This window comes from Tachyglossus aculeatus, chromosome 9, assembly GCF_015852505.1.
Source record: "Tachyglossus aculeatus isolate mTacAcu1 chromosome 9, mTacAcu1.pri, whole genome shotgun sequence".
Taxonomy (NCBI): Eukaryota; Metazoa; Chordata; class Mammalia; order Monotremata; family Tachyglossidae; genus Tachyglossus; species Tachyglossus aculeatus.
The window spans coordinates 47886043-47912364 of record NC_052074.1 but is presented as its reverse complement, the minus strand read 5'-3'; the positions used below and the strand labels follow the sequence as shown (position 1 = coordinate 47912364).

Here is a 26322-nt window from a genome sequence, read left to right as displayed (position 1 = left end):
TGCACTAACCAAGCGCTTAGTCCAGCGCTCCGCACACAGTAAGCGCTCAATAAATACGATTGATTGGTCGATTGAACACCACCGTCATCATCATCAGTAAGCGCTTAATAAATGCCCATCATTATTATTATTATTGTTTGGGGGCTGGAGATGAAAAAGTGGGGCCGGTCGGCGTGTCCCGGGTTTGGGAGCGAGGCGGCCGGGGGGGAGGACGGGGGGGAGACCCCGGCCTGCCCTGTGAGGCGGCGGCGGCGGCGGCGGGGAGGGAGGGGGGCCGAGGCCCGGGCTTGGCGGACACGGCGGACACAGCGGCGGGGGTGTGTGTCCGTGTCCGTGTCCCCGTGTCCCCGTGACGGGGCGGCGGGCCCTACCGACACTCCCCCGAGTCGGAGCCGCCCCAGCCGGGCCCGCCGCCGCCGCCACGGCCGCCATGGCCGCCGCCATCACCGCCGCCGTCACCGCCCTCCTCACCCTCCTGCTGGGCCGCGGCGCCGCCGGTAAGCCGGACGCCCGCTCGGCCGCCATGTTCTTCGTGCCCGGCCCGCGAACCCCCGAGGCCCCCCGCCCCGCGCCTCAGAGTCGCACCAACAGGGGACCTGAGGGCCGCCGCCCCCCCCCCCCCCGCCCCCGTCCCTCAGAGCCGCTCGATGGGGGGGCTCGAGGGCCGCCTCGGCCCCCTCACCCCGTCCCTCAGAGCCCCCCCCCCCCCAGGGCCGCCTCAGGTCCCCCCACCCCCTCAGAGCCGCTCCAACGTTGCCCCGACGGCCCCCTCGTGCCGCCGCCTCGCCCCCCTCAATCAATCAATCAATCAATCGTATTTACTGAGCGCTTCCCGTGTGCAGAGCCGCCTCCTGCCGTGGCCTCGGCCCCCTCAGATCCCCCGGCCCCCTCAGAGCCGCTCGAGCGGGGGGCCCGACGGCCGCCCCGTGCCGCCACCTCGGCCCCCTCAGATCCCCCCCCCCCCGCCCTCAGAGCCGCTCTGAGCCCTCAGAGGGGGGGGGGGCCCGACGACCGCCTCGGCCCCCTCAATCAATCAATCGTATTTATTGAGCGCTGACTGTGTGCAGAGCGCTGTACTAAGCGCTTGGGAAGTACAAGTTGGCAACATGAGAGACAGTCCCTGTCCAACGGTGGGCTTACAGAGCCCCCCCCCCCCCCCCCCCCCCGCGCGCCTCAGGGCCGCCTCAGGGCCGCCTCGTGCCGCCGCCTCGGCCCCCTCAGAGCCGTTCGCACGGGGGACCCGACGGCCCCCTCGTGCCGCCGCCTCGGCCCCCTCAGGGCCCCCCTCATCATCATCATCAATCGTATTTATTGAGCGCTTACTGTGTGCAGAGCACTGGACTAAGCGCTTGGGAAGTACAAGTTGGCAACATATAGAGACGGTCCCTACCCAGCAGTGGGCTCACAGTCTAAAAGGGGGGGGACAAAGAACGAAACCAAACATACTAACAAAATAAAATAAATAGAATAGATATGTACAAATAAAATAAATAAATAAATAAATAGAGTAACAAATATATATATATATATATTTGTTACTCTCTCTCTATATATATATACAGGTGCAGTGGGGAAGGGAAGGAGGTAAGGTGGGGGGGATGGAGAGGGGGACGAGGGGGAGAGGAAGGAGGGGGCTCAGTCTGGGAAGGCCTCCTGGAGGAGGTGAGCTCTCAGCAGGGCCTTGAAGGGAGGAAGAGAGCGAGCTTGGCGGATGGGCAGAGGGAGGGCTCACAGTCTAAAAGGGGGAGACAGAGAACAAAACCAAACGTACTAACAAAATAAAATAAATAGAATAGATATGTATAAGTAAAATAAATAAATAGAGTAACAAATATGTACAAATATATATATTTATATATATATATATATATATATATATACAGGTGCAGTGGGGAAGGGAAGGAGGTAAGATGGGGGGGATGGAGAGGGGGACGAGGGGGAGAGGAAGGAAGGGGCTCAGTGTGGGAAGGCCTCCTGGAGGAGGTGAGCTCTCAGCAGGGCCTTGAAGGGAGGAAGAGAGCTAGCTTGGCGGATGGGCAGAGGGAGGGCTCACAGTCTCAAGGGGGGAGACAGAGAACAAAACCAAACGTACTAACAAAATAAAATAAATAGAATAGATATGTACAAGTAAAATAAATAGAGTAACAAATATGTACAAATATATATATTTATATATATATATATATATATATACAGGTGCAGTGGGGAAGGGAAGGAGGTAAGATGGGGGGATGGAGAGGGGGACGAGGGGGAGAGGAAGGAAGGGGCTCAGTGTGGGAAGGCCTCCTGGAGGAGGTGAGCTCTCAGTAGGGCCTTGAAGGGAGGAAGAGAGCGAGCTTGGCGGATGGGCAGAGGGAGGGCTCACAGTCTAAAGGGGGAGACAGAGAACAAAACCAAACGTACTAACAAAATAAAATAAATGGAATAGATATGTACAAGTAAAATAAATAAATAGAGTAACAAATATGTACATATATATATATATATATATACAGGTGCAGTGGGGAAGGGAAGGAGGTAAGATGGGGGGATGGAGAGGGGGACGAGGGGGAGAGGAAGGAAGGGGCTCAGTGTGGGAAGGCCTCCTGGAGGAGGTGAGCTCTCAGCAGGGCCTTGAAGGGAGGAAGAGAGCTCGCTTGGCGGAGGGGCAGAGGGATTGGGGGCATTCCAGGCCCGGGGGTCGATGCGCTTACTATGTGCAAAGCACTGTTCTAAGCGCTGGGGAGGTTACAAGGTGATCAGGTTGTCCCACAGGAGGCTCACAGCCTTCGTCCCCCTTCTCCAGGTGAGGGAACCGAGGCCCAGAGAAACGAAGTGACTCGCCCCAAGTCACACAGCCGACAATGGGATTCGAACCCATGACCTCGGACTCCAAAGCCCGGGCTCTTTCCACTGAGCCGCGCTGCTTCTCTGGTCGGGGGGTGGGGGGGGTCCGGGCGGCCGGCTCTGGGGTCCTGTATATATGTATATGCCTGTATATAATAATAATAATAATAATGGTGGCATTTATTAAGCGCTTACTCTGTGCAAAGCACTGTTCTAATCGCCGGGGAGGTTCCAAGGTGATCAGGTTGTCCCACAGGAGGCTCACCGTCTTCGTCCCCCTTCTCCAGGTGAGGGAACCGAGGCCCAGAGAAGTGAAGTGACTCGCCCCAAGTCACACAGCCGACAATGGGATCCGAACCCATGACCTCGGACTCCAAAGCCCGGGCTCTTTCCACTGAGCCGCGCTGCTTCTCTGGTCGGGGGGGGGGGGGGGTCCGGGCGGCCGGCTCTGGGAGCCTGTATATATGTAAATGCCTGTAAATAATCATAATAATGATAGCATTTATTAAGTGCTTACTATGTGTAAAGCACTGTTCTAATCGCCGGGGAGGTTCCAAGGTGATCAGGTTGTCCCACAGGAGGCTCACCGTCTTCGTCCCTCTTCTCCAGGTGAGGGAACCAAGGCCCAGAGAAGTGAAGTGACTCGCCCAAAGTCACACAGCTGACATGGGATTCGAACCCATGGCCTCTGACTCCAAAGCCCGGGCGCTTTCCACTGAGCCACGCTCCTTCTCTGGTGTTGCGGGGGGGGGCGGAGGGGTCCGGGTGGCCGGCTCTGGGGGCCTGTATATATGTATATGCCTGTATATAATAATAATGATAGCATTTATTAAGCGCTTACTATGTGCAAAGCACTGTTCTAAGCGCTGGGGAGGTTACAAGGTGATCAGGTTGTCCCACAGGAGGCTCACAGTCTTCATCCCCCTTTTCCAGATGAGGGAACCGAGGCCCGGAGAAGCTAAGTGACTCGCCCAAAGTCACACAGCTGACAATGGGATTCGAACCCATGACCTCGGACTCCAAAGCCCCGGCTCTTTCCACTGAGCCACGCTGCTTCTCTGGTGGTGGTGGGGGAGTCCGGGCGGCCGGCTCTGGGGGACTGTATATATGTATATGCCTGTATATAATAATAATAATAATAATAGCATTTATTAAGCGCTTACTATGTGCGCTGGGGGGTTACAAGGTGATCAGGTTGTCCCACCGGGGGCTCACAGTCTTCATCCCCATTTTACCGATGAGGGAATTGAGGCCCAGAGAAGTTAAGTGACTTGCCCAAAGTCACAGAGCTGACAGTTGGCGGAGCCGGGATTTGAACCCACGACCTCTGACTCCAAAGCCCGGGCTCTTTCCACTGAGCCACGCTGCTTTTCTGGTGGTGGGGGGGGAGGGGTCCGGGCGGCCGGCTCTGGGGGCCTGTATATATGTGTATGCCTGTATATAATAATAATAATGATAATGATGATGATAGCATTTATTAAGCGCTTACTATGTGCGCTGGGGGGTTACAAGGTGATCAGGTTGTCCCACGGGGGGCTCACAGTCTTCATCCCCATTTTACAGACGAGGGAACTGAGGCCCAGAGAAGTGAAGTGACTTGCCCAAAGTCAAACAGCTGACAGTTGGCGGAGCAGGGATTTGAACCCACGACCTCTGACTCCAAAGCCCGGGCTCTTTCCACTGATCCATGCTGCTTCTCTCTATATATGTTTGTACATATTTATTACTCTATTTATTTTACTTGTACATATTTATTCTATTTATTTTATTAATATGTTTTGTTGTCTGTCTCCCCCTTCTAGACTGTGAGCCTGCTGTTGAGTAGGGACCGTCTGTATATGTTGCCAACTTGTCCTTCCCAAGCGCAAAGTTATGTTATGGGAAAAAATGGTTTCAATTTTCTTGGGATGTTTTTGGAAATTTTGAAATGTAAGCTACTTTCAGAAATAAGGTGAGTAATTGGGAAATTCTTACCTTTCCCTCTAACACCAGTGGAAAAAACAAAGAATCTCAAGTAGCTTTTAGATTTATTAAATACTGTTTGGGGCTCTTTCTACACTGTCAATGATCTTCATGAGAAACGGAATTTTTGTGAGTTTGGTGGGCCTCTTCTGATGTGTAAATTGTTGACCATCCTGCCCATTTCTAGGCATATGCTTTTGGCCAGCAGTGTCAGAGGTACCGAGAAAGAAAGGTGTGTCAGAAGAAAAGTGTGTGTAGTTTCCACACTGGCATTCCTCCACCAGCCAACTGCACTGGTTAATGAAGTGTGGGTACAGATGCACGGGCGCAGACAGCGTGCCCTCAGTTAGCTAGAAGGGCACAAACACAGAACCGTAAACCAATCCTGCGAAATATCGCTGTGCAATGAGCCTTGAACAAAGGGCCCATTATAGTTACCGATCTGTTACCAGAAAAGCAAATTTAAAACTATATTTCATTTCCCTCGGGGTACTTTTAGAAGAAAAAAGTTCTTTCTCCGCGGCAGAAGTGTAAAACAGGTAACATAAAGTTATTAGAATTAATTAAGGTCTTTGGTTCTCATCAAAATACCAGATTTTCTGCTTTAGGACAAAGAGCGTCATATTGGTTTAGTCTTTGACAACCCCCTTAATTTCCGAGTCTCGGTTTACCCATTTTGAAATATGAAACCGAACTTGTGTAGAATTATCCTAGGAGGCACCTGGTTTGAAAGGTAGGAGACTAACGGTACAATTGAATGAATGAATAAGTTGAAGGATAAGGATACAGGTTTCCCTCTCAGGATATGATCAAATTACATTATTGAAGAGCATGCATGACCTGATCTTTTTTATTGTGAAGAATGAGGAATATAATCTAAATCTAGGAAAATTTGGTTAACATTTGATGCGAGCGTGAAATGTATTCAGATGTATACTTGTCAGGCCTTTGTTTTATTTGCTTTTGAACAATATTTTATGCACTTTTCATTTTTGACTATTCTTGAGTTATTTACTTTAGATGTAAAATATTTATTGTCCTTGAGCTATAAAACAAAGCTCCTTCAGGATGCCATGTGCTGAATATGCCATATGAATATGTGATAGGGTCTCAGGACACAGTATGGCCCTGCTGTTGTTAACTATATTTTTCTAACTGTATCGTCTGTATTATTTGTTTGCAACACCTATACATTCGGGTGCAAATGTGTAGGTATTTGGGGGAAATTTTAACTTTATCAATTGTTTTTTAAGCCCCTTTTAATGCGATGAATAAACAGCAGCTGTAGAAACAGAGGTGATAAATTCAGAATACAAATTTGAATCTGGGGCTTGCCCATGAGTTTGTGGTATTAATTGGATGCTGCAGTATATTTTTTCACTGTTTATTGCATTAAAGGGAAATTAGAAGCAAAGGAATCCCTTTGGGTAGGGTATGTTGCACAGAGTCACTAGCATAGGTTTTTCCCGCAAAAGTAAATCTTAGTTTTCTTAGTTTACCGCCTTGATGACAGTTTTACCAAATGACCGTTTTTGACCTTTAGTAGGTTGGACTTCTCTCTTCCCTTGGTTTGGAGGTGGGGTTTGAAATAGCAACACATCATTTTGTGGTTCTTCCAAATATGAGGAAGAAGAAGAGGTCTGTTAGAGGAAGAGATAAAGACATAGAGGGAGACAGAGATACAGAGAGCAGGAGACAGAGGAAAAAATACACCCACGCCCCATCCACTCAGACACAAACACACCCACAGACCTTGTGTGAAGCACCAGGAGAAAGTAAAAGCAATTAACCCCCAGGTGCTGGCCTGGTCAGAGTTCTTGTTGTTCAGCCCAAGGTGGCAGGGATGGCAGCAACTGCATTCAGACTCAGCTGTCGTCTCATCCACCTCCTCAAACCCTGTGACCACCAGCTGCCTGAATTCCCCACCTTCACAAGCTCCGAGAGACTCCTGAGATTTCTGGCTTTATCAGTGGTGATGGGCATGGCGGCGATGGCAGCAGTTGAACTTGAACACATGCCCTGGTGTCTTGCCCTTCTCTAAGGGTTGTTGGGCCGGGAGGTTCGGCAGTCTCAACGGAGTCGTGAGTCTGAATGCGTGTGAGTGTTTGGCCCCAGCCCTCCAGCCGATCACTGCCCGCGATGGTCCCCAAGCTAGATCAGTCGTTAAGGTGACACTTAACTATTTCAAATATGTGTGTGACCGGGTGAGTAGGAAATGAACATCAGATCAGGGGTGGATTGTAATGAGGCGAGGGAGGAGTAGATCATAAGCTTAAGGTCATCATCATCATCATCAATCGTATTTATCGAGCGCTTACTGTGTGCAGAGCACTGTACTAAGCGCTTGGGAAGTACAAGTTGGCAACATATAGAGACGGTCCCTACCCAACAGTGGGCTCACAGTCTAAAAGGGGGAGACGGAGAACAAAACCAAACATACTAACAAAATAAAATAAATAGAATAGATATGTACAAGTAAAATAGAGTAACAAATATGTACAAACACATATACATATATACAGGTGCTGTGGGGAAGGGAAGGAGGTAAGATGGGGGGGATGGAGAGGGGGACGAGGGGGAGAGGAAGGAAGGGGCTCAGTCTGGGAAGGCCTCCTGGAGGAGGTGAGCTCTCAGTAGGGCCTTGAAGGGAAGGCTAAAAGGGGTCCATGATGATGATGGTGTTCGTTAAGCACTTACTAGGTGCCAAGCACTGTTCTAAGCACTGGGGTAGATACACGGTAATCGGGTTGTCCCACCGGGGCTCACAGTCTTAATCCCCACTTTACAGATGAGGTAACTGAGGCACAGAGAAGTTAAATGATTTGGTCAAAGTCGCACAGCAGACAAGTTGGCAGAGTCGGCATTAGAACCCATCTCCTCTGACTCCCAAGCCCGGGCTCTTGCCACCAGGCCACGCTGCTTCTGTCGGGAGGGTTACCAGATGTCCAGAGGAGACCCATCTGCAAGTGATTTTTTTTACCTTTCTTGCCAACTGAACTTTCCCACGTGCTCCATTTCTCCAGAAGGTGTACACTCTCATAGTAAACATGGGGTCGGGTGCCTTTTCCTCCTAGAGGGAATCTGTAATCCCAAGCTGACCAAACTCAACCTCAGTTTCGTGAGAGCAGCATGAAGGAAGGGAGAGGGATGTTAACAAATAGGAGAGAAACTTATCCAGTTCCTCTGACCTTAGCTTTGGTACACATTGGCCCCTATTTCACCCAGCTGCTGTGACTTCTTCCTCTATTTCACAACTAAAATATTTTGGGGCAGGAACTAATGGCCACAAATGTGCAGCTGACCCCTGAATTGGAGCTAGAACAGCAGGATTGTGGCTGAGTTGGAAATTGGGAAATGTTGACCCCTGTTTCACTTAAGAGTAGTAGATTTTACCTTGTAAATTTTTATCAAGAGAACAAAGCTACAATAAAAACCTTAATATGGGTTTTTCAACTCCTTGCGTAGCACATTCCTTATCTTATTTAGGATAGGTAAAACCCCAATACACACGATTGATTTGGTTCTCTTAATAAAAATCAGCGTCTGCATTTCCTGCTAATATCCAGGAGGGATAAAAATCAGAAAAAATGGTTTTGTTCCACATCTTTGAAAATTCTTTGAAATTCCATTGTAGATACATACTTTTCCAGGCTCTTAAATGAAGACTGGATGAGGCTTTTCAGTTAAAAAATAATCTAGAATTCGATGATCTTGGGAAAGTACAGAAACATTGTGGCTTAGTGGAAAGAGTACAGGCTTGGGAGTCAGAGGTTGTGAGTTCTAATCTTGACTCTGCCACATCAGCTGTGTGACTTTGGGCAAGACACTTAACTTCTTTGTGCCGCAGTTACCTCATCTTTAAAATGGGGATTATGACTTTTAGCCCCACGTGGGACAACCGGATTACCTTGTTTCTACCCCAGCACTCAGGACAGTGCTTGGCACATAGTAAGCACTTAACAAATACCATTATTATTACAGAGAAGTAGCATGATGTAGACGATAGAGCATGGGGTTGGGGGTCAGAAGGTCATGGGTTCTAATCCCAGCTCTGCCATTTGTCTGCTGTGTGGCCTCAGGCAAGTCACTTCACTTCTCTAGGCCTCAATTACCCCATCTGTAAAATGGGGATTAAGACTGTGAGCTTCAAGAAGGACAGGGACTGTGTCCAACCCGATTTGCTGGTATCCACCCCAGGGCTTAGTACAGTGCTTGGCACAAAGTAAGAGTTTAGCAAATACCCCAGATACTATTGTTATTAAGTACCTCACCACCCTGTGCCTCAGTTACCTCATCTGTAAAATGGGGATTGAGACTGGGAACACCATATGGGACAGGGACTGCGTCCAATCTGATTTGCTTGTATCCACTCCAGCGTTTAGTACAGTGCCTGGCACGTAGTAAGTGCTTTACAAATACCTTAAAAAAAAAGGATGCCAAGCTCAGGTGTGGAAGAGCTGTCTTGTCGTTGCTGCTGCTGCTTCCTTTCATTTTTCATTCCTTTCATTTTGGAGAAGCAGCGTGGCTCAGTGGAAAGAGCACGGGCTTGGGAGTCGGAGGTCATGGGTTCGAATCCTGGCTCCACCACTTATCGGCTGTGTGACTTTGGGCAAGTCACTTAACTTCTCTGTGCCTCAGTTACCTCATCTGTAAAACGGGGATTAAGATTGTGAGCCCCCCGTGGGACAACCTGATCACCTTGTATCCCCCCCAGCGCTTAGAACAGTGCTTTGCACATAGTAAGTGCTTAATAAATGCCATTATTATTATTTTTTTTTTTTTATAGGTGTGGTTCCAATTGATGTCTAGCTGCTCACACTCCAAGTATTTTTACAGTTACAACAGGAAAAAACAGGCAGCTCTACCTGTGAGCACTTAGTGGTTCTTAGGTAAGCCCAGAATCCACATTAATCAAAATCGACCATACAAATGGTTCATCCAAGTCAAGGAATCAATCACCTCTTACATTAAGATTTACTTTGGGGCGGTACCATTTGGTTTATACAGTTCTTCCAGAACTTTAGATTCTCCGTTTGATTAAAGTGCTAGAGAAATTTTATCTCTGTAGAACATTAGCTGCTGGAGCAACAGAGTGAGTCATTTTATTTGGCAATGTTTTTAGGACAGTTTGTTCCTTAGGTTGTTTGGAAATAATCAGGGTTTGAGATTTGTTCCCTGAAATAGCTGAAAAAAGGGAAGGGCTTTTTTCTCCAGAGGTAAAAGCACCAAGGTAATATCCATTTTAGGGATAAAACAGTGGTATCTAATTTGTGAACAGTAATGTGCTCGGTATGTTTTTAGATAAAATTTCATGATAATCCTTTTGTAGGAACTTGGTCTTCAAATTCAAGATATAATATGATCACTTAAAAATGAAGTAATAGATGCTTGTATATAATTGTATAGGGAAATCAATAATGCCCCTAATTTCTCCCAGGATTTAGACAAGAGGTAACTGAAAATCGGTTTACTACATCATAATATAGCAAATCTTCCCGAATATCAGTCTTTAAAATTTGGAAGATTTGGATAGAGAAGTTAATTTTTTTATGTAAGGAACCATAAAAATAGGCACTATTTGGAGTTGCCAAATAATAATAATAATGGCATTTATTAAGTGCTTAGTATGTGCAAAGCACTGTTCTAAGCGCTGAGGAGGTTACAAGGTGATGAGGTTGTCCCATGGGGGGCTCACAGTCTTCATCCCCATTTTACAGATGAGGTCACTGAGGCCCAGAGAAGTTTAGTGACTTGCCCAGTCACACAACTGACAATTGGCGGAGCTGGGATTTGAACCCATGACCTCTGACTCCAAAGCCCGGGCTCTTTCCACTGAGCCACGCTGCTTCTCTAATGTCTCCTCAACTGTCTCCTGTATGAGGAATTGTCCCATACTTCATTGCCTTATCCTCTTTTCCCAGGAAAAAGTTGGGAAGGGGCATCTAATTTTCTCAAATTTGAGAGCAGGGGGTAGGTGAAATTGCATTCAAATTTGGCATCCCGCATTCTCAAAACTAAAATCTGGCAAGCCTAGTTATATTGGAAACAAGTCTATAATCCTTAAATCTGACACTTTTGTTACAATCAGTGGAGCAAATTCTTTCCAAGTTAATCTTAACGAATGACAGTTTTTAAGCAATCCCTAAGCATACTTTTGAGATCGAAATTGTGAGTGGACAAATAGGCCTCATGATTATATGGAAGGAAATAACTCAGATGAAATATTAATCTGTTTAAGGCTCTTAACAGTTCTTGTAACTTTTGTCATTGTCCTTTGGACCTTAAATTAGTCCTACCTCTCTACTAGTCCTACAGGTTCAAGTTGTTGAACTTCTAACCTGCAAAGGGTGATAGGTGTGCAAAATGTATTATGTGTGTAGAGGAGTTGGGGGTTCATAATAATGATGGCATTAATTAAGTGCTTACTATGTGCAAAGCACTGTTCTAAGCGCTGGATCATGAAAATCCACTGCTGTTAGAAGGGGAGAGGATGAACACAGGAATCAGCAGTATTTATTGAGCACTGTACTAAGTACTTGGAAGAGAGGAATACAATAGAGTTAGAAAACACTGTCCTCAAGGATTTTATAATCTACTGGGGAAACAGACACAAAATAATGGAAGAGAAAAGAATGGGAGATGAGTATGTGGATGAGGAAATGCTGAAATGATTGAGTATGAAAACGTTAAGTACATAAATGCTACAACTAGTGGGTGTGAGGGCCTAAGTGCAGAGGTGGCTTAAGAGGGCTGGGGAGAAGAAAAGCAAATTACCGTGAATTAGGGGATGCCAGGAAAGGCAGCGATGGGCAGGGTTTGTTGCTTGGGAATGGAGGGCAGTCCCAACGGGATAGGGAGCGGGAGTGGAGTCCTTGGCTCCTAGCTGATGGGAGAGAGAACAGGCAGTGGCCCAAGATTTCCCTGCTGGTCGGAGGGTGCTTCAGTAACAACTGTGCCGGGTAATGGGGATCGTCATCATCATCATCAATAATCGTATTTATTGAGCGCTTACTGTGTGCAGAGCACTGTACTAGGCACTTGGGAAGTACAAGTTGGCAACATATAGAGACAGTCCCTACCCAGCAGTGGGCTCACAGTCTAAAAGACTGTGAGGATCATAAGGGGATCATAAATAGCCTATTCCATTCCAGACCCCCTACAGACTAACACCGGCTAGGTGGGTAGAACTTAAAAAAGAGCAATAAAAGCAGTTGATGGAAGGATTATATTTAGATTAGCTAATACTGCCTCCCTCGGGGCATAAGATTGGGGCTGTGGACTCAGGTCTGCCTCTGAACTCGGCCAAGTTATTCAAACTTCTAAATTTCCTAATTTGTAAAAGAAAGAAAGGCTTGCTTCTAGAGACCCTGAGGATAAACAGAGGAAACACTTCAGTGTGGTGTTCCTCTGGGCTCTCACGTTGCTTTCTCTCACTCTCTTTCATCCCTATCAATAAATTAGTAGAAACCCTTTGAACTAATTTAATGAATAAGTGATTTTTCTCATTCAAAGTAGGGAATATTTCCATCAATGTCTCATTACAGCACTTCGCATAGTGCTTAGTACAAAGCCAGTTCAACAAATACCATTACTACTAAGTCCATGAGTAATTAGTGGAAGTCATTTCATTGAAATTATAAAGCTAGACAGACTAGAAAATGGAGTTTTTCATTGGCAACTGTCTGATATTGACTCGTCAGTGCTTTTTTGTCTTGCCTGGTAATTAAGTGCCAACTATCAATCAATCAATTGTATTTATTGAGCTCTTACTGTATGCAGAGTACTGTACTATTTGAGAGAGTACAGTATAACAATAAAATGGACTCATTCCCTACCCATAATGAGCTTACATGCAGAGGAGGAGCAGATATTAACATAAGTGAATAAATTATGGATATGTACGTAAGTGCCTGGGAGGGGGGATGAATAAAGGGAGCAAGTCAGGGTGATTCAAAAGGCAATGGAAGAAAAAGAAAAGTGGGTTTGGACAGAAGGCCTCTTGGAGGGGATTTGCCTTCAATAAGGCTTCATCATCATCAATCGTATTTATTGAGAGCTTACTATGTGCAGAGCACTGTACTAAGCGCTTGGGAAGTACAAATTGGCAACATGTAGAGACAGTCCCTACCCAACAGTGGGCTCACAGTCTAAAAGGGGGAGACAGAGAACAAAACCAAACATACTAACAAAATAAAATAAATAGAATAGATATGTACAAGTAAAATAAATTAATAAATAGAGTAATAAATACGTACAAAGGCTTCCAAGTGAAGGGATGGGGTCGGATGTGTGGTTGGAGGGGGTGGATTTTTAGAGAAGCCAGGAGATCTCCTCTTGAGATACTGCAGGGAAAGATGGGAGAGTTGAAGGAGGGGCAGGAGGAGGAAAGGACTGGGGAGGGACAGGGGACATTTTAGGGAAATCATGCCTGATAGTTTCAATTTTCTCAATAAAGTAGGTGGCTAGGTGAGAAGCAGCGTGGCTTGGTGGAAAGAGCCCGGGTTTGGGAGTCAGAGGTCGTGTGTTCTAATCCCAGCTCCGCCACTTGTCAGCTGTGTGACTTTGGGCAAGTCCCTTCACTTCTCTGTGCCTCAGGTACCACATCTGTAAAGTGGGGATTAAGACTGTTCACCCCACGTGGGCTCTCCCCCAGTGCTTAGAACAATGCTTGGCACGTAGTAAGCGCTTAACAAATACCATCATCATTATTATTATTTAGGGGCAAGAGATGGGGGAGGCGGGAGGAAGGAGTTAAATGTCTGGAATAACTGAATAGTGGGAAGAAGTCAGCAGTGGGAGAGATGAGAACTAGGCCCACCCATTGAGTGGGTTAGTTTGAGAAGAAGGAAGAGTGGGATTTGAGGTGGAATTAAAAGAGAGCTGATGGAGCTTTTAGACGGTGAGCCCACTGTTGGGTAGGGACTGTCTCTATATGTTGCCAACTTGTTCTTCCCAAGCGCTTAGTACATTGCTCTGCACACAGTAAGCACTCAATAAATACGATTGATTGATTGATTGATGGCATGCCTAAAAGCCATGGAATGGGCAGGAGTTTCTGCTTGATGGGCAAAGGACTGGGTAATTAACTTTGGAAGGTTTTGAAGAGGTAATAATTATAATTTTGGTACCTGTTAAATGCTTACTATGTGCCAAACTCTGTCTAAGGACTGGGGTAGATACAAATCTGGTTGGACACTGTCCCTGACCCACAGAAGGCTCACACTCTTAATCTCCATTTTACAGGTGAAGTAACTGAGGCCCAGAGAAGTGAAGTGACTTGCACAAGGTCACACAGCAGACATGTGGCAGAGCCGGGATTAGAACCCAACCCATTCCAACCCAACCCAACCCATGAGCCCCACCTGGAAGAGGGACTGTGGCCATACTGATTTGTTTGTATCCAACCCAGTGCCTGGCACATAGTAAGCACTTAACAAGTACCATAATTATTATTATTAGTGCCACTCAGTCTCTTCCCTGCCAGCTGTGTTCCTGCTGGGGTTCAAATCCTGGCTCCGCCAGTTGTCAGCTGTGTGACTTTGGGCAAGTCACTTAACTTCTCTGGGCCTCAGTTCCCTCACCTGTCAAATGGGGATTAAGACTGTGAGCCCCCCTTGGGACAACCTGATCACCTTGTAACCTCCCCAGCGCTTAGAACAGTGCTTTGCGCATAGTAAGCGCTTAATAAATGCCATCATTATTATTTATGGGTGAAGGGACTGCAACACCAAGCCAATGTAATGCAAATACACTGCATTAGGGGAAGCAGCATGGCTCAGTGGCAAGAGCCTGGGCTTTGGAGTCAGAGGTCATGGGTTCAAATGCAGGCTCTGCCAATTGTCAGCTGTGTGACTTTGGGCAAGTCACTTCACTTCTCTGAGCCTCAGTTACCTCATCTGTAAAATGAGGATGAAGACTGTGAGCCCCCTGTGGGACAACCTGATTGCCTTGTAACCTCCCCAGCGCTTAGAACAGTGCTTTGCACATAGTAAGCGCTTAATAAATGCCATTAAAAAAAAAATAGAGCCCTAACAGGCCACATGATTGCCTTGGTAGCTGTCCGTGTTAGCCAGTTATTTTGGGGAGATTCTTCTAAGGTCTCTCTGCCTAATTGAATGCCCTGGGAGGTGTTCTCTCAAAAACCTTCACCATTGATGGTAAAACTCCAACAGGCAGAACTGGGACTAGAACCCAGGTTTCCTGATTCCCGGAGCAGCATCGGACAGGCAGGGCTGTCAACTCACATGCTAATATCTTGTTCATATGGATTTAGCAGGAGAGTAATATTTATCAACTGTGCTTGCACGCCAAATCATTTTTCATTATTCAGTATTAGTTCCGAGAAAGCCAGCGAGGAAAACAGGGCAATTTTATGTTAAAGAATTATTTTCTTCCAGAATTCATTTGTCATCCATTATGCGCACAGTAACAGATTTTTTGTTTTGTTTTAACTTTTCGGTACAGATTGTCCTTCCACTACCTGGATTGAATTCAGAAGCAACTGTTACGTTTTTCTTCAAGGAACAGTTGACATAAAAAATATAGAGGATGTCAGGGAGCAGTGTACAGGCCATGGTAAAGTCATCAATTCCTTTTCTTTATTCGGTAACAGTAAAAAATGATAAATACAGGGATTTTTTTTTAAAGGGAGTAATTTAATGATGACCACACTCCACTTCAAGTCAAATCACTAATGTAGATGATGAAACCCACACTGGCAGCATTTAGTTCTATGTTGCTGAAGAAGTCAAGGGCAGTTATGCTGAAGAAAAACTAAACTAGGACATTGGTGAGAGCGCAGCAGTGGAAGTGAAACCCATAGGAAAAAAAAAATACAGGATTAAACCCAGGGGATCCAAAGTAGAGATTTGGGGAAACAGCCACTTTTAGCAGGAGACTGTCAGACATGAGTGCTGCTACATTGAGGGGGTGTCATGAGAAGGAAGAGGTAATATAGGACAATTGCCCCTACAAAACCAGACTGTTGTTGGTTTTTTTTTTTTATGGTATTAAGCACTTACAATGTGTCAAGTAAATGTTCTAAGTGCTGGGGAAGAGACAAGGTTAGCAGGTTGGACAAAGTCCTTGTCCCACATGGCTCTCCCATCTAGGTAGGAGGGAGTAGGATTGAATCCTATTTTAAAGAGAGGAAACTGAGGCCCCCAAGAGGTTAAGTGACTTGCCCGAGGTCACGCAGCAGACAAGTGGCAGAACCGGGATTAGAACCCAGGTCGTCTGACTCCACCACTGAAGTTGTTATGGAACCTCGAAATGGCTGCTCGGCTTCTGACTCACTCTCCCACTTTTTAAGTCCAAGCAAGCTTGATTTTTTTTCTTGTTTCCTTTGCTGGTCATGGCTGGGAGCAAGGCTAGTGACCAATTCCTTCATCCTCGAGTCAGAAAATGCCGGAGAAAGGAACTCCCCCTGGGTGGGAGAGGAAAAGGACGGGGGTGAGGGGCAGAGAGCTCTGGCCACCTAGCCACATTCAAACCAGCCCCTCTAGGCAGCGAAAGGCATTCGGGGATCCCCGGGACCCCGGGGCCTACCCCTTTGGGCTCCCGTTGCTCCCGAGCCGGGCCGTCCCCCTCACCAGGCCTCGCCACGGGGAGCTGACGGGCCGGAGCACTGGACTGAGCGCTTGGGAGAGTACTACGTACTTCAAGGCCTTCAAGTCCCTACTGAGAGCTCACCTCCTCCAGGAGGCCTTCCCAGACTGAGCCCCTTCCTACCTCTCCCCCCTCCATCCCCCCATCTTACCTCCTTCCCTTCCCCACAGCACCTGTATATATGTATATGTTTGTACATATTTATTACTCTATTTATTTTACTTGTACATATCTAGTCTATTTTACTTTGTTAGTGTGTTTGGTTTAGTTCTCTGTCTCCCCCTTTTAGACTGTGAGCCCACTGTTGGGTAGGGACTGTCTCTATATGTTGCCAATTTGTACTTCCCAAGCGCTTAGTACAGTGCTCTGCACATAGTAAGCGCTGAATAAATACGATTGATGATGATGATGATGATGATGATGATAAATAGCATCCCCGTCCCGGAGCTTATGGACAGAGCGTCCCGGAAGCGACACGGCCTAGCGGCTACAGCCCGGGCCCGGGAGTCAGCGGGGTTCAAATCCTGCCTCCGTCCCTCGTAGGCCGGGTGACCTTGGGCGAGTCATTTCACTTCCCTGGGCCCCAGCGACCTCGCCCGTAAAATGGGGAGGAAGACCGTGAGCCCCACGGGGGACAACCTGATCACCTTGTGTCTACCCTGGCGCTTAGAATGGTGCTTGGCGCATAGTAAGCGCTTAACAAATGCCATCATCATCATTATTATTATTATTTATTATTATTAAAATGAGGAGCCCGTTGTTGGGTAGGGACCATCTCTGTATGTTGCCAACTTGTACTTCCCAAGCGCTCAGTCCAGTGCTCTGCACACAGTAAGTGCTCAATAAATACGATTGAATTGAATTCTGTCACTGCCCAGGACTGGCCCATAAAGATCGGTGTTGCTGTTGTGCTGATGGTGGCAGCCGTGGTGGTGTCTGCGGTTGCCCTTACTTGGTGGCTACTCCTTTCCTCATGTTCACTGAGGGTAACAACGCCAGTTCCTTCCATTTTCGTTACCATGGCCTGAAGTGGGTCTCTCAATAAGCTCTGTGTTAGGTCTGTCGGGTGTAGGGGACAGAACCCCAAGAAGCATGACCATGCAGCTCATTTTGGAATACAGCCCCCTATTCCTCAGTAAGGAAATTGAGAAATATAGATTCTCCCCCCCGCCCCCATTTTACAAATGCTCTTTATTAGTGTGTGTCCACTTATGGCCCAATGGAAAGAGCATGGGCCTGGGACTCAGAATAGAATTTGGGATTTAAGTTATCAAGCATTGACATTATGCTTCTGTGGGGAATGTGAAAGCAACATTGGTTTGCCCCATGAAGGCGTAACTATTCAGAAACAAAAAAAACAACAACCCATTAATCGTAAGCCACAGAAAATGTCCACTTTCACAAAATATCATAAAGCACTACTCAAATTACTAAATCAAAGGTGCTTATCCAAAAGATAAATATCACTTACCACCCCCATTTTACAAGTGCTCTTTATTAGTGTGTGTCCACTTATGGCCTAATGGAAAGAGCATGGGCCTGGGACTCAGAATAGAATTTGGGATTTAGGTTATCAAGCATTGACATTATGCTTCTGTTGGGAATGTGAAAGCAACATTGGTTTTGCCCCATGAAGGCATAACTATTCAGAAACAAAAAAAACAACAACCCATTAATCGTAAGCCACAGAAAATGTCCACTTTCACAAAATATCACAAAGCACTACTCAAATTACTAAATCAAAGGTGCTTATCCAAAAGATAAATATCACTTACCGCCCCCATTTTACAAATGCTCTTTATTAGTGTGTGTCCACTTATAGCCTAATGGAAAGAGCATGGGCCTGGGACTCAGAATACCTGGATTCTAATCCCAACTCCGTCACTTACCTGTGTGATATTGGGCAAGTCACTTCACTTCTCTGGGCCTCGGTTTGCTCATCCGCAAAATGAGGATTCAATATCTGTTCTCCATCCTAATGTGAGCCCCATGTGGGACCTGATTCTCTTGGACAGTACCTAGTACATAGTAAGTACATAGTACTTACATAGAACATAGAACAGCACATAGTAATCACTTAACTAATATCACTTACTAATTGCCTTTCTCCTTTTAAATATCCAAAGCAAGGACCTTATTTTTTTCTGTTTCATAGATACTGACATCAAACAGTCATTGTAGAATGCCAGCTAAAACCTTTTCATTTTCTGGAAACATTTATGAATGTGAGTTAAAGCGAATATAAATGCACACATATATGTTGTAGGGTATTCAAGATAAGACAACATAGATATATAAGTATTCAAGATATAAATATATAATATAGTATTCAAGAATGTATGCAGATGCAGATATATATGCAGATATATATACACACCCATACACACGTATACATACAAACTCTTGAATGCTGCACAATACATTTTGCTGGAATTATGTGGTAAACCTCATTTCTGTTGCTGCTGTCCTCTCCAGGGAAGCATTGAAAATGAATGTTTTAGCATTTTCCTTTAGATAACATTCTTTTTGCAACTGTAGAAAAGCAATTTTGAAATATTTTTAGTTTTCAATTTAATGCAGTATAAGAATATCTGAAATAGAGGTCTGATGTTTATGGATGATGTCACAGAAAATGCATTGTTAACCATGTATCTCTTGTATAACTCCAGGGGCCTGCTATATAATTTGTTAAGAAAATGAATTGGGGGCTTTATTTTCCTAATACAGTAATTTAACATTATGCAGTATTTAATTAGATTATAATTAAAAAAACATTATAAACCCATTGGCTCTTACAAGGTCACACCTAATGATGAAAAACTCAATCTGATTCTTGAGCCCAAACTGTAACCTACTTAAGTAGTCCCCTTGGGAAAACCTAAAATGGCATTTTGATCTCATTTCACAAGGAAGAAAGTTGGGCCACTGTCTGGACAAAAAGGCAATGCTGGCAGAAGCTCTCCTTGAGGAGGAATTTTAGTATGTAAAATCAGAACTAGCCCAGAATGCCAAGTGCAGAGATGTAGTGATGCCTCTTTTACAGTGTAAGAGAGAAGTTTTATTTGCTTATCCAGAGTAGAGCACTGATGATTTTTTTCCCCTTAAAAACTGCTTCAGGAGCTGACATTATCAGCATACAGACGAAAGAAGAAAATACTTTTGTCCTGAAAAGTTTTGAAACACATTGGCAAGGCCCTGATTATGTCTTACTGGGCATGTTTTATGACACAGATGGTAAGTGATATTTATCTTTTGGATAAGCACCTTTGATTTAGTAATTTGGGTAGTGCTTTATGATATCTTGTGAAAGTGGACATTTTCCGTGGCTTACGATTAATGGGTTGTTGTTTTTTTGTTTCTGAATAGTTATGCCTCCATGGGGCAAAACCAGTGTTGCTTTCACATTCCCCACAGAAGCATAATGTCAATGCTTGATAACTTAAATCCCAAATTCTAATGCCTCTCCATTGCTTCCATTTTACTCTTACCAGAAGAGAGCAGGAAAATAGCCAAAGTTATTAGAATAATTTTCCCCAACTCAAATCTGTTAGTTTTGAGTTTATGCAGGCGTAAAGCTGTTTTTGACTGGGATTTTAAGTTTCTTGTGTGTGCCTCCTGATCGGCCCAGGAATTCACCCAATGGGCAGTTGCTGCTAGGGCCTCTCTATTGGCCTTTTCACGTGCCACCGGCCTGCCTGGACTTTGGAGTTGGCCCCGAGTAGCCCCATTTTGGCAGGAGAGGAAAGGAACGGGATTAGGAACTGAAAAAGCTCCAAATACTCCGTCACGTAGGCGGATATGCCGACAAAAAGATGGGGCGTGCCTTCTGGTGGAACTAGCAGTATTTGGCTCAAAGAAGGTTACCCCAGTCTGGATGTCACCCTTCCCAAGTGTTAGATTGTGCCACGGGTGAAATTTGGCCTTGTGTAGATTCCAAGCACAATAGGAGTAGTCTTCTGTGCGTTGAAAATATCTTGAATTGGATGTCTTTCTGTTATTTTCGATGTACTGACTGAATAGCTCATCTTTACTCTTGCCTCCCCTACAAAGTCTTAACCAACTGGAAAACGAGGTACTGATTCCACACCACTCTCACCCCAATTCCAGAATTAGCATTCACACTGCAAAGCATCACGCTTCACAAACGTCATCCTCTTTCCTCATGAGCACATGTAATCAAGAATTAATTGTAAATCGAATTAGGCATTAAAATCAGTGTTAACCTAAAACCCCCAGGCCTATCGTTACGCTTGCATGCATGGCTAGAACACTGTTAGGGGATTAGGGAACACTAGTCCAATGATGGGAGCCTGTTTGGAATCAGTGTGATGCAATGTTGGGCGTGGGGTTTTGCAAGAATGCAGTCACTGCATTTTAGCAGGACTGGTTATATACGGTCAAAAACAATCTTTTAACCCACAGATAAAAGCTTTAAGTGGTATGACCAATCCAACATGACATTTTCCAACTGGACTGACGAGGAAGCTGGGGAGGAACTCATAGATACTTGTGCATTTTTGCACACCAAGTCAGGTATATGGAAAAAAGGAAGTTGCGAAGTTTCTTCTTTGGAGGGGAGCCTCTGTAAAGCAGCTGGTAAGTAGGATTTTTTCTCCTCCTGGGGAGCAGTCAACTTCTCTTCATTTACTTCTGTTTTTGAGTAGTAGTATTAAACATGATTAGGTTGCAGTTGAAGTATTTCACAATAAAGGAATAAATTGGTTTGTTAAACAAAATGTGTTCCAAATTGGATCCAAAATCAGGCAAATTGGAAGCAGCCTATTTGTTTTACCCGCCACTTCATTTCAGCCAGTGCAGGTTTGAGGAAGGGATTGAGGGCCAAGGGACAGCTAAGAGTTCTCAAAATAGGAGATCTCATTTTGGGGGAGAATTTATAGTAGAATTACTAATATTTAATTATTTATTTTACATTTTTAAACTGTGCTCTCTTATACCAAGGCAATTACAGTAAAATAGACATGTATTAAAGTACAGTTGCTAGAAAGGATGTCAAACACTTTTATAAAATGGGAACATTACTGTCGCACACTACAATTTCCTCTTACAAACACATAGACTCCTAGAGCAGAATGTTTTACTAGTCATTTTTCCTTCATTTTCTTTTTCACATAGAAGGTCCACTATTCTTCCCACTGGCCAAGTTAATTCTTCCATTATGAGGAATTTGTGTGATGTCAGAAACATGGGATTAATGGGACAAAAAGCACTGTAAATTCGTGATTTCTGTTTTTACAAAAATCTTTGTCCCTCAGATCTGAACAAGTTCATCTTTCAAAATACTGAATCAAGCTAATAAAAAATATGTAGTTCCTTAAAATAATGATGGCATTTGTTAAGTGCTTACTATGTGCGAAGCACTGTTCTAAGCACTGGGGGGATACTAGGTGATTAGGTTGTCCCACGTGGGGCTCAGTCTTAATTCCCATTTTACAGATGAGGTAACTGAGGCACAGAGAAGTTAAGTGACTTGCCAGAAGTCACACAGCTGACAAATGTCAGAGCCGGGATTAGAACCGGGATTAAGACTAAATAAACCCCAATAATGCAGGTACTTTGAATAAATAGAAACTGATGAAAGTTAGGATTTTTTATTACACTTTAAAAAGTTTTGGAAATTAATTCAGAATACAGTAAATACAATTTAATTATGGCTTTGTTTTTGTGTTTTAGTTTCTTACAAAAAGAGATATTTACCAGGTGAGTGCTTTTCTCTACATGAAATTTAACATGCTGCGCAGGTAAGATTGGTTTTCCATTTTAAAAAAATCCTTTGTAGATACAGATATTTCCCTTTTGTGTCTGGGATTCAAATATTTAAGCCATGTTTTAAGGTTCCTTCCAGCTGATAACTATACTACCTATCAGTGATTGGGCCTTGGAAGCATAAGAACACGAAGACCTGAAAGTGCTTGTGAACTGCTTTGCAGAATCAGAAGTGCACAATGAATTTATGAACTGACAGTCTGAAAATGTATGCGGTTATCCCAGAAAGCTTCCACACAACCAAGATTTTTCTTTGGAGATTTGGAATTATCACATTTCTGTTAGCGTGCCCAATTATCTGTCTAATATTGCACAGGTATCCAAGTAGAAATCTTCGTTGTGGGCAGCAAATGTGTCTATTTATTGTTATAGTGTACTCTCCCAAATGCCTAGTACAGTGCTTTGCACACAGTAAAAGTGCTCAATAAATACTACAATTGAATGAATGAAAGGCCATCATGTCTTTTCAGACGCTGACTTTGTGAAGTCAAAGTACATCAAAGTTCAGTCCAAATTGAGTCTACGTTAGCAGCCGTACATACATTTTTTTCCAAAATATGTATCTACTACAGATATTACTCCTGACTTCCTGAGAAGTTCCTTTAATGTCACTAATATGCCAAACTTATCAAGTGGCAAGACAGGTTTACAGTGATATTTGGGAATGCAGTCAATTACCAGCATTTAAGCAATACTTGTCATATCACAAATTTGCTGGCAAGAGCATGTGAGGAATGGAGGTGACAGCAGGATACCTTAAGAGTTATCTTGAAAAACATTTTTTCTTTATTTTGATAGCAGTAATTGCAATGCTACAGTTCACTCACTTTTGAGCACATATAGGAAGAGATATGTGTCTTATTGGTGTCTTATGTGTCTTTCCATGTACTTGGTGACAAAGCAACTTACGTTTTGTGGATACCGACCTCTAAATATGGGCCTGACCTGTGCAGAGCATAATGGAAGGATTTTTTTCCCAACCCTTGTTACCCTCTCATTGTTATATTCCAGTACCGTTTGACTTTTAAAATTACTACAGAACAGCATAGCATTAAACTAACGGGCAACTCTGGCTGCTAGATCAATTTTCTAGATTGTAAACTAAGTTCCTTGAGGGCAAGGTCCAGTGCTCAGCGCTTAGAACAGTGCTTTGCACATAGTAAGCGCTTAATAAATGCTATCATTATTATGTGTGTTACTGTTTAGTCTCCCAAGGGTTTAGTACAGAGCTGTACACACTTAAGCCTTTGGCAAATCCCGTAGGGTGATTGTTGTTCTTGTTAGTTCTAGACAATCTTACTTCAATCTGATCTGGAGGTCTATAATGGACTTTTACCATACTGTTACATCTATTCTTTTAACCTTTTTATTGGGCCTGTTTCTTGGGACCCTAATAACAAGGTTATCTCAATTGCCGCCCTTCTAATCCAGCGTTCCAGCCATGAATGCTCAACTCAACTAGTCCACTTACATTTTAAATTCAAATACAGTGCTCACAACTCAGAAATTGGCCATTTTCGGGAAGAGCATCACTGCCTTCAGGCATTTTCTTCAAGAGTGTCACTGCCTCAATATGTTTCTTTCCACTATTGGATAGGCCATGCCCCAGGCCTGTTGTCAATAAGTTGGGACACAGGAATTTATCTGTTTTACTCTGCCTATAAAACAGGGTGACAAATCCATATACATTTTAAAGTCAAGTTATGAGGCCTGTGATGAACAACAGGAGTGTTTCAGAACGGCTAGATACAAAAGAAAAAAGGCAGAGAGATTTTAGCTGAATTTAACCGCTTATTCAGGCATTATAATTAAGATGCTTAGCCCTTTGGGCCAAGGACCTTGAAATGATTATTATCTGTTCTTGGGCCAGTTAATATACTATTTCTAACTAGACATCGTTGAGGTGTTCCTGATGACTTTAATTGAATACTAATATCATTTGAAGGTAATGACCCCAGTCCATCGCACGGAATTCCAAAAATAGTATATTGCGTAGGTTGTTTCGGTTTTTTTAGAGGTTTATAGCTGAATAAGTGGGTTTTGCTTCAATCTAATGAAACATCAGTTGTGCAATATGTACATTATATAATTACAGCATAAGTCTCAAAAGTACCACATTCCCCAGCATAATAAGGGAATTAGAAAGAACGACTAGCACATTTTTTAAAAAAGAGAAAGGTAGAGCAGCAGCCACGAAGGCTTCTCCAATACTAAAACAAAACTATCACTGATCATGGAAACCACATACTTATCAAAGTATCTCATCATTGCCAGCTAAGGCAAAAGACCTAAACTGTTTAAAGCACTCAAAATTAACTGCTTACAGAAAAAGCATAGGAAAATGTAGATTGGGTAGGTAAAGAGGCCTCCAGGGTATTAAAAACAAATTGGAATTGGAACAGAGGAAAAACACATCAGGAGGAGGTACAAAGTGAAAATACGGTGGAATATGGTGGAGCTGGAATCATGTTTACCAACTCCATTGTAGTGTACTTTCTCAAGCACTTAATACAGTGTTCTGTGCATGGTTAGTGCTCAGTAAACACCAACAATTGATTCACTCATTAGGTCCCCCTACAACTGTATTTAGAACCGATTCGTCGCAGAAATAATATACCAGGGGTGTCTTTATGGTAAAATCCAGGATGATTGCCTAACATTTCTCAGCTCTAAAATATGCTCATAAGCTACCCAAAATTATAAAGAATACTAATAATGATATACAAAGGGATAAATGCAATACTAGTCAATAGAAAACCCCTTCCTATGACAGGCTTTTTTCCTGTCAATTATTGAATACTGTGTACAGGGGGAAAGTCTCCAGATACTCAGGCCTCCCCACAATTAAACCACACATCAAATAACAACTATTGCTTGTGGGTCTGCTCATGGAGCTTGACTCTGAAGGAGAAAATATAGGGAAGGATAGGAACTTTTAGCTCTTTTAGACTGTGAGCCCACTGTTGGGCAGGGACTGTCTCTATATGTTGCCAATTTGTACTTCCCAAGCGCTTAGTACAGTGCTCTGCACACAGTAAGCGCTCAATAAATACGATTGATGATGATGATGAACTAGGCTGGGACAGAAAGGGAGGGTGCACTGGGTAAAACATGTAAATGCTTTCCCCTCGTGGTGGGCACAGAGTGGAGACCTGAAGTATTATTTAGTGCACTCACCATTTGGTTATCTTACAGGCTGAGAAAATATATCCTGATAATAATTAATGTCAATTAATGTAGAATTTTATTAAATATTGGCAATACATGATGGGGTAAGGCAGTGTGTATAAAGCTGCCACTTGATATTGCAATGATTCCAATTTGTTTTCCTGTCTCAGATTTTTTCCCCTTTTTTTCTTTTCAGAGAAGCATGTTTCCGTAACATTTTTGGTGATCACCGGTACCATAATTTTGGCAGTTGCAGGAGCAACAGTTTGGTTCCTACACAAAAGAAACTTGTTTTCTAACCTACCATCTTCTGGTTCCACAGCTTTACCACAAACTCCTTATAGCGATGACTGTGTTTTAGTAGAGGCAGAGGAAAATGAATATTTTGTATGAGTTTATATTAGTAAAAGTGTTCTAATCCTTCAAATTTGAGAAGAAATTAGCATTTTCTTCTCCATAAACCTATCCTTTTTACTTACCTAGAACCTAAGGAATTATTTCTATTTCATCATTAGTCATTACTAGAGAAATTCAATCCCAAACGATTAAAGGACCTTTCTTTTCAGCATCTACCTAAGCTAGCCCCTTAAAAGGCGGTATTTACATTAGCTTTGTGGTTTGATTTTTTAAAACAAGGTCAGAATAAACATCAGGTCATATAGTGCCCCCAGGGTGCATAGCACTGTGTGAAGTGCAAAAGAAAAAATTCTGTAATTAAGTTGTGTACATATGTAATTACAATAATGATTTGAGGGTAATGAGTCACTAGATTGTGTATTAATTGGGAACTTGCCCTGGTATAATCCTTCATGCACTTAAAATTTAAAGCCCAGTTCAGCCTGAGCCTGGCCTGAGGCAAACCCATAGGGGTATTCCCATCCCTGGACTGTCTTGAGGGAAGGAGCACTGCATATGTTACAACCACAAACACAGAGGTGCAATGTCACTAGCCCTGCTGGGAATTTGGGGGCCTCG

The 26322-nt window shown here is 44.1% G+C and overlaps 1 protein-coding gene across 1 annotated transcript; it reads left to right on the top strand.

The window, feature by feature from the left end:
- Positions 1 to 430: 430 nt before the first annotated feature.
- On the top strand, positions 431 to 26108 carry CD302 (CD302 molecule). The gene is made up of 6 exons (XM_038750890.1): positions 431 to 497; positions 15253 to 15363; positions 19513 to 19629; positions 20818 to 20991; positions 22087 to 22113; positions 25544 to 26108. Exons 1-6 carry the CDS (start codon positions 431 to 433, stop codon positions 25738 to 25740), a joined length of 693 nt encoding a protein of 230 aa, XP_038606818.1. The 3' UTR covers positions 25741 to 26108.
- The last annotated feature ends 214 nt before the right edge of the window (positions 26109 to 26322 follow it).

Excerpts from the sequence above, each read along its gene's own strand:
- CD302 (XM_038750890.1), top strand. The coding sequence starts at position 431 with ATGGCCGCCGCCATCACCGCCGCCGTCACCGCCCTCCTCACCCTCCTG. Across the intron at positions 15,364-19,512 it reads GGAGCAGTGTACAGGCCATG|GAGCTGACATTATCAGCATA; the intron begins GTAAAGTCATCA and ends AAACTGCTTCAG. Across the intron at positions 22,114-25,543 it reads CAAAAAGAGATATTTACCAG|AGAAGCATGTTTCCGTAACA; the intron begins GTGAGTGCTTTT and ends TTTTCTTTTCAG.